This window comes from Buceros rhinoceros, unplaced genomic scaffold (genome assembly GCF_000710305.1).
Source record: "Buceros rhinoceros silvestris isolate BGI_N320 unplaced genomic scaffold, ASM71030v1 scaffold4588, whole genome shotgun sequence".
In the NCBI taxonomy this organism is placed as follows: domain Eukaryota; kingdom Metazoa; phylum Chordata; class Aves; order Bucerotiformes; family Bucerotidae; genus Buceros; species Buceros rhinoceros.
In genome coordinates this window covers 43205-51692 of record NW_010424969.1, presented here as the reverse complement: position 1 = coordinate 51692, position 8488 = coordinate 43205, and the positions used below count along the sequence as shown (strand labels likewise).

General features: G+C 37.5%; 1 protein-coding gene across 1 annotated transcript in view; it reads left to right on the top strand.

Moving 5' to 3' along the window:
* KCNT2 (potassium channel, subfamily T, member 2) overlaps positions 1–8488 on the top strand; it is a 69183-nt gene that overhangs the window by 24661 nt on the left and 36034 nt on the right. The window contains exon 8 of the mRNA XM_010140966.1: positions 4353–4461. Within this exon, the coding sequence (XP_010139268.1) occupies positions 4353–4461 (109 nt within the window). The remainder of the gene's footprint in view (positions 1–4352; positions 4462–8488) is intronic.

Here is an 8488-nt window from a genome sequence, read left to right as displayed (position 1 = left end):
TGCTGTGACAGGGATGGTGGTGCTTGTTCATCTCTCCCTTAAAAACACACAGCACAAATAATCTCCCTAGCCTTGGCTACTTTTCTTCAACGGTAACTGCGTTAATTCATTGTCCTAATTGTATTTTTAAGAGTTTCATTACTCTTAATGGCTCATCTCTGTTAAGAGCCTGTATACAACAAGACTTGTAAAACCGAGGTAGTTTAGGAAACAGCAATTAAAAAACCAAACCCTCTTCTGGTAATATTTCCTTCAACTGAGCTTAACCAATCTGATAATTTCCTCCCTTCATTTCTGTTCTGTAGTACTTCAAGGGCTTGAGGAGACATTTTACATTCTGTGCCTCATTAGCCCCCTCTAGTATTAATTAGAGGAGAACTGTGTTGTAAGTCTAGATGCTTGTACAGCACCTTACATCCCAAAAGAATTTCACATGGGTCATAGGGATCACTGCATCCATTTCCATACATTCTCTCTGCACAACAGCAAGAGCAGAGAATTATAAGGCTTCCTTCAAGATTAAGCTAATCTTACTCACAGAAAGCACAGAGAATTTTTAATGCAGTTTTAAACTCAGCCAGTTTACGACCGTGGTATAAACTTCACTAGAGGATGTTTACCTCCTGCAAATGGTTAGGCTGCTTACAGAGTCGTGAGGACAGTGTTTGCATACTTTTTCCTAAGAGAACTCTACTTTGGTTATTAATCTCATCAAACTCTTCTTCATTCTGAAGTACATACCCAGTGGAGGCTGCAGACTGTAGTCCCGTCCAGGCTGCTTAGAAATAAAATTTGTCATAACTGTAGGAACATTTTTCTAAAGTGCTTTTCCTGTTATGACTCAGGACTGCTTTATTACTGCCTTAATGCAAAAGCTTCTTTTAAACCTGATATTCCTTTAAAAAAAAAGACTCCATTCTTCTGGAGGTTCCCCAAAACAATGTTTTGCATTTTTATGAACCAGAAATATTCCATAATCTGATTTCTTCCTTTTCTTCTTTACACACACGTTTAGAGACTATAACTGTCAAAAAGAAAGTTTCTGAATTAAGAAAAAATACAACCAAAGAGTTCCAGGAAGTCCTCCTAACAAAACTTTTAACTACCCTGTCGGTGTATCTTCCTAGCAGAAATTAGAACTCTGAAAAACAGATGAAACTCTCTCTGGGAACACAGCAGCCGAAACCCAGCTGCAGTATTATCGTGTGGGAAACTATATCTCTAGCTAACCTTTGTTTGATTAACTCTGACCAAAACAGTAACCACGTGGGGACTAATGCCTTTTGTCCAACCACAGTGCCTTAAGAGATGCGTGCTGTCTGTGTGACAGAGACACCATCCAATCACCACGTAGCTAGTCGGGTGAACGAGAGTCTATAAATTGAGATGTATTGTAAACAATAAACGGGTCTCGCTACACACCATATTGGCGTATGAGCGACTCGTCCCGCTCCAGCCGAGAGCTCGAAGGCTCCTGCAAGAATATAGCGGGGATTGCTACACTACACTGAAAATTTATAAAACACTAGAAGCCCAGTTTCTCAGCACTTTGTATTATGTTGGCCAGATTGCATGAGACAGTCCTGAAATTCAGACCCTGACTGCATTTTCCATAGAATAGCATCCTGGAAATTTTCTGCCTTAGGCTTCAGAAACAGTATATAGGACACAAAACTGTTGTAATTTATTCCCATCTAATAGACAAAACTTGTACATTCTTCCTGTCCTTAATGAAAGTACAGCTACTGTCACCACAGCAAGAGAATGGTGACCCGCTGCACGGGGTAACCATGGCCTGTCAGAAGGGCAGGTGTCCCATCTTCTAACCTGTTTCCAGACACACCCCTCCGCGTCCTGCGTTTTCTGTTATTTTTCACATGGAGTTTAGCTACCTTTTTCTTAAATGATAACTTATGCTTATATTAATATGGTGAAAATATTTCTCTGTGCTTGAATATGATTCTTCAATGGAATCTGAAAAGCACAGCACGTGTTTCTCTCAGCAAACTCCTTTACAGGTTCAAAGCCTGAACGCTCCATAGGTACGCAGTCACTATAACATGACAGTTACCAGGCGCGAGGAAACACTCTATCACCGTTGTTAACTGTCTCACGTCCTTCGTAATTTCGGAGGTACAGATACCTTGACATGCCCAGTTTTTCTTTCGCTAATACCTTCACATTTTCCTTCAATGGCACTTGTGTGTGGTTTTCTTATTCCTGCTTTTCCTTCTAACACATGGGGCTACAAAAGGCTGTGTACACTTACTGCATGCATCTGCCCTTGCATTTCAGCACAAACATCAAATAAAGCAAAGATTGTCCAGAGCAAAGCAATATATTTATGAAATTCAGAGACTGGAGTAAACTGAATATTTTCTGAGTTAAATTTATAACTTCTAATTTATTTTCTAACAAGTGCATAATCATCTTTAACTTGAATATTCAGAAATTATGTATAAACACAATTCCAGGAACCAGGGATACATTTTGACATTATTTATTCAAAATGCACCAATGAATTAGCATAGATGGGTGAGAGTCTGACATTAAACCTTCAGTAGTTTATTCGAAAGGAACATGGTCCAGACTCACCAAAATGGATATTGAATCCATCTGAGGATTAATCTATCCAATTACAGATGAAAATAGTCTAGAGATAATGGATGGGCATTTTTCTCTATCTGGCCTAGTAGGGATCACGTTAACTTATCAAACTGGCAAAAGTTAGGTTTCTCAGAATGATTGTGTCAGGTCTAGGATGTTCTTACCACATGGCTGATGCTGCAGGCATAAACCAGTATTTTGGGTGAGTTTTATCTTCAGGAACATTACAGAAGTCGTAACTCACTGCACTATATTACTACATCTATTTGAGGCAGGCTTTGCCACAAATGTTCTGCCAAACTGTATTTTCAACAGAAACTACAGCTTCTGGAAATTCTAAATGGAATATTTCTTTACTATCAATGCAGTTAAAATACTTCTGTTTGGTAAACCAATTTGACAAACTGAATATTCAGTTCAAGGTAAACCGCAGTTTCCTCTGTTGCTTCACTGGCAGTACTCTTTTTACTGAATGAGCAGTTTACTGATTCTAGAACCCGTGGTCACAAATTAAATTCAGAAGAAAAAGTAATTTACTTAGCATGCAACAAATCACTTCATGACTTTAGAAAACCTTTATGAGTAAAGTTTCTACACTGATAAGGAGTTTAATTTGCAAGTTTTGTGCTTATCCCTTATATCTTATTTTAATATTGTCAAGTATATTTGAATGACATTAAAGAGCGATTTTTAGTTCCTTTTCATGCCATCACCAGCAGCGGAGAGCATTTAACTATAAGCTGAACTTTAAGCACTAGCTATCCAAGTTGAATAATAATTCATACAATACTGAAAACATACGCAGAAGATCTGGCAGTTTTAAGTAAAATCCAGTATAGATGACTGGATGTAATGCCTCTGTGGCTTTCTCTTCTCACTTTCCTTCCCCTAAGTTCCAATAAAAGACAGGAAAAAAAACAGCTATGTCTATAGTACTGTTCCATCACAGCGAGTACTAATGTGTAAAAACTTCATCGTAAGGACTCTCAAAAACAAAGCTCAGTTTTGTGTCAAAAGCCAGACAAGGACTGGGGTAAAGAGAATGCAGAGTTGTAGAAGAACTGGAAAAGAAAAAACAACCGCCCCCATTGCCTTGATTGCAAGGAGACAGCCACTGCTAGCGGTTCCTGAGGGAGACACTAGTCAAATCTAAATCACACATTGAAATGCAGTGCAAATCCCAGAGCCACTGCCAAAGAACCGGTCTGCAAGCCAGTACAGCCCAGCCGGTCAGTCAGCACTCCTGCACTGCAGTATCCCACGTATGCTGTTTTCCTGGACACAATTAAATCTCTGCTTGACATCTCGATACCAGTTCATGCAACACCGCAGAAGGTGGAAAAGATGCAAACTAGACTATGCTATATGGCTCACTCACACAACTAGAGTAGCAAGAGAGTGGAAGCGAGATTTACAGAGCCATTACTTCCTCTTCTTGTGTAATTGCAGGCCTAAGCATGAGCTGGATTCAAAATTAACTCTGCTCATACAATCTGAGAGATAGCAAAGACAGGGCAAATAATACACAGCTGCTTTCCAGGTTCAAGGGGAAGATAAAGGGAGGTAATAGGTAAAATAGGTAATATTATTAATAGGTAAAAGGGAGGTATAGATAAAGGGGAAGATCGGGAGGTAAATTTTGGCTGTCCCTGTTTTCACCATATTTCTAGACAAGGAAAAGAAGTGGTGATTCTGTTCAATGGAAAGTATTTTGTAAAATAATTTTTATCTTCTTTTTTCTACAGATCATGTTGTGTGTGAAGAGGAATTCAAGTATGCTATGCTAGCTCTAAATTGTATATGCCCAGCTACCTCTACATTAATCACTCTGCTAGTTCATACATCTAGGAGACAGTAAGTATATGCCACAATAAAATTTAAAAAACCCCTACTTGTGAAATTTATAGCTGATACTCTTTGGAGAATAGCTCACCCTGAACTCCCAAACAACTACAGTTTTTAAAAACTAATTGGAGCTTCCTGCACTATAAAAGTGGCAAGATGTTTTACTTAAGATACAATTTCAGAGTCACCACTCCAATATCTAAAAAGTTGTTGCATGCTGTTGTGCCTCTTCCACAAGAGAAGATACAAAAAATTGTATTTCCAATTTATTAGATTGAATCATGGTTCTCACACAGGTCTACTTAAGAACGCCAACAAGACCCAACAATAACTATTTTAATAGAAAAATTTGAAAGTCTGGTTTTGTACACATATAAAAATTCCTATTCATTGAACTAAAAAAGTGTTTTTCTGATAACATACAAAATATTATTTGCTATTCAGGGCCTGTGCATTAAGAAACAGGCGAACTTACATAGGAAGAGATGTTTTAACAGAACTAGTCACACGCCGGAAGGGGTATAGTATTACAGTGTCTCTACAGACTGCATAGTTGCAGTAGAACCTCTCTATATTTAGGAAAATAATTTTACCACATCTAGTATATCTCAATTACGTTATATTCTTAGAATAAGGTATTCTGATTAAAATGATGTGGGCAGAGAGAGGCATTAAAGAGTAAGTCTCCAAATATATCTGCAGAAATGGAATGGGTGCATATAGAATGAACGAGAATATACTTAAGAGTCTAGTAAAAAGGCATACTTTTTTTTTTTTTCCAAGTAACCATGGACCCAGTAATATCTTGATATTTACAAGCGGAGTTACTTAACCTTCTGTACGGCATTTGTAGTATTCCCCTGTGCCCAGGGTGGGGAAAACTGAAATTATAGCTAGAATTTTTACTACTAAGAACAACAAACATCAAGATTTTAATGGCACTGCCTGTACTGGAATCTGTTAATAAGACAACAAAATACTGTTTCCATGCCTCCTGAGAGCTGTGGTGGAATACATTCTTCATCTGCCTAGTTTTCATTGTCCGACATGCACAGAATACAGAACCTTTGTAGAGTCATTTCGCATTATAAGTACATGAAAGAAGAGGAGCTGTCTTAACAGCTAGCAGAGAATTTTTCCATCAGCACAAAGCAGACATACCAGATCATCTCTGTTTTCTGCTGTGCTTACGAACTTTAGCGTGTCATTTTTAACACAGGTGCATCAAACATTTATACAGATTTCCAGCCATGATGCAAAGTAACTACAACAGAATACAAAAGAGCTTAATTCATTTGCAAACATTAGTAAGTCATAGAATCATCCGGTTGGAAGAGACCTTTAAGATCATCGAGTCCAACCGTTCCCCCTGCACTGCCAGGGTCCCTACACCATGTCCCTCAGCACCACAGCCACACGGCTGTTAAACACCTCCAGAGATGGGGACTCCACCACCTCCAAACCCTTCACCAGCTTCGTTGCCCTTCTCTGAACCCGCTCCAGCACCTCAACGTCCTCCTTGCAGTGAGGGGCCCAAAACTGGACACAGTGCTCAAGGTGTGGCCTCAGCAGCGCCGAGTCCAGGGGGACAATCCCTGCCCTGCTCCTGCTGGCCACACCAGTGCTGGGACAAGCCAGGAGGCCGTTGGCCTTCTTGGCCACCTGGGCACGCTGCTGGATCATGTTCAACCGGCTGTGGACCAGCTCGCCCAGGTCCCAGTGACACAGTCAGGGTAGTTAAAGTAACTGATTTCTACTCTGCTCATTGTATACTAGGAGCAAAAAAATTTTTTGCACAAATACTTGTCAGCATTACTTTGAATCTTTCTCACAGAAACATACAAGCTTGCTGCATAAATACAGAGAGACTGGAAAAGCGAAAATGTCTAGTTGTCATTCTTCTACCTTAGTCAGCATTTGTTAGAGAATTTAATCTCACATGAGCTCCAAAATACAGAAGAATAGCAAACTTCGGACGATTTGGAGCACGTGTATTTATTCATGGACCAATTGGCTGAATAGGCATCACTGTTCTTTAAACCCACACTATATATATGAAAGTTTAAAACAAACATATTGAGGGGAAAACACTTCAAAAATATTTCAAATTTGAGCAGACTTCACAGTGCTAAAAATAAAGAACTCAAAAAATCAAGTATTTCTCTTCCAAAATTTCACTAAATGTTCAAATTTAATATTTTTGCTATTTCACATCATTTTTACTAAACTTTACATAATCTATACATAAAAAGGTATATAATTCCCAGACTGGTGGGGGTTTTCTTCCCCTTTTATTCCTTATAACTTTTTTAAATCCCTTGGAAATACTGGATTATGTTCTCAAAAGTCTAATGTAACTGTGATTTTAATTTTTCATTAACTTTTTTTTTTAACAACTGCATGAATCTGTTCAATGCATGATGAAAGTTACCAAAGCCAAGCATTCAAAACTGGGAGCTGAGGACAAAGCTATGTTTTTGCTAGACCTATTAAAAATCCCTACTGTCCTCTTGAAAACGTGAAGTAATTACGTACTTGAGCTTACTTTTTGCTTCCAGCTGAGTGTTATGCAGGCCATATTTAATCCGGAAGTTTAGTGTCCTTAATCATTTAGTTAAGATGGTCTTTAACAACTAGAAATGTAACCATTGATTTTTAGTAGGTGCTTCTTGAATACAGTATTCTAAATTCAAAGGACAGTGTTGACACATCACGGAAAATGTATAAAAATATTTAAGTACATAAAAATAATTTCTCTTCCCTGAATTACCACTTCAGTATCCCAGTTTTATCAATCTTATACTTACTTTTTTATTCATAATTTTTACATGCAATACCATAACTGGTTTAAATACTTGTTAACTTCAATAAATTCATAGCTAGGCACATATATAAATCTAATCTTTAAAAGTGTTACGCTTAAGAAATCAATTTTCAAACTTTCTTGTTGAGTATACACTAGTATTTTTTTAATCATATTTTTCATAAACATCCCCTGAGATTTGCGCTGACTGGAGTGTTCGAACAGCTGATAAAACATGATTCTGCACTTCATTGTCTTTTTTCCTTTTCCCCTTATCTTTTTTGCCCATGTCTGAACACAGAAAAAATTATTATTCTCTGTTATCCTAATTAGAACAATAAACAGTAAACAAAAACACATTTACAAAAATTAAACCCTTCTTATTTTCTGGTATTAATATGTGAGGAGACTGGGGAAAACATTCATTTTCTAAGCAACTTCGGCCAGATCAACTTGCTATTAAAACTAAGGGGAATTTTGCTGCAGTTTATGTGAACTGGCTTTGGTCGTTAGCACTATTTTTCAGATTAAACAAACTAGATGTAAATAATCCCATTATATTCTCAGCTGTTTATGGAATTCAAAACATTGGTCTGTAAGACACCAAAACTCGACTTTGAATCCTATTTATAATCCTATTATTGATCTTTAATAATTAAACTTACAATTTATGTTTAAATGTTATCTAATTACCTAATTTCGTCATAGACTTTTGTTAAGGTTTGTATTTTGATACAAAATATTGGCAGAAAATAGCCTTTCTGACTTGAACTTTATGTGAATTTTACAGAACAGCCCCATGGGAAGCTTTTAGACAACTAACTGGAACCAAGCCAACTTTAAACAGGTGAACATTTTATTTTAGGGGGAAAAGTGAAATACTGAAATCTTTTTTCTGTAATTTCATTTCTAGTTCTGCTATTCTACACCTAGTGCACTGTTTGTTAATACTGTTGCAATAAAATTCTTTTTCATCTGGAAACAAAATGTTTTGTATGCTGGGGGTGGAGAAGAACGGTAAGCAGAGGCAAACCAGAAATTTTGTTCAGATATTGACATTGTATAAATGAGCCCAAAGGAGCATGTGCCAGTGTACTGAGATCTTAGCTCCAAGTGGCCAAACACAGAGCCCATTTCTCAGTTTTATGTCCTATCTGCAGACATATATATACACATAAGCATCCATTATATCCATTAAAACTCATGTAGACAGAACTGTATTTCCACATGAAA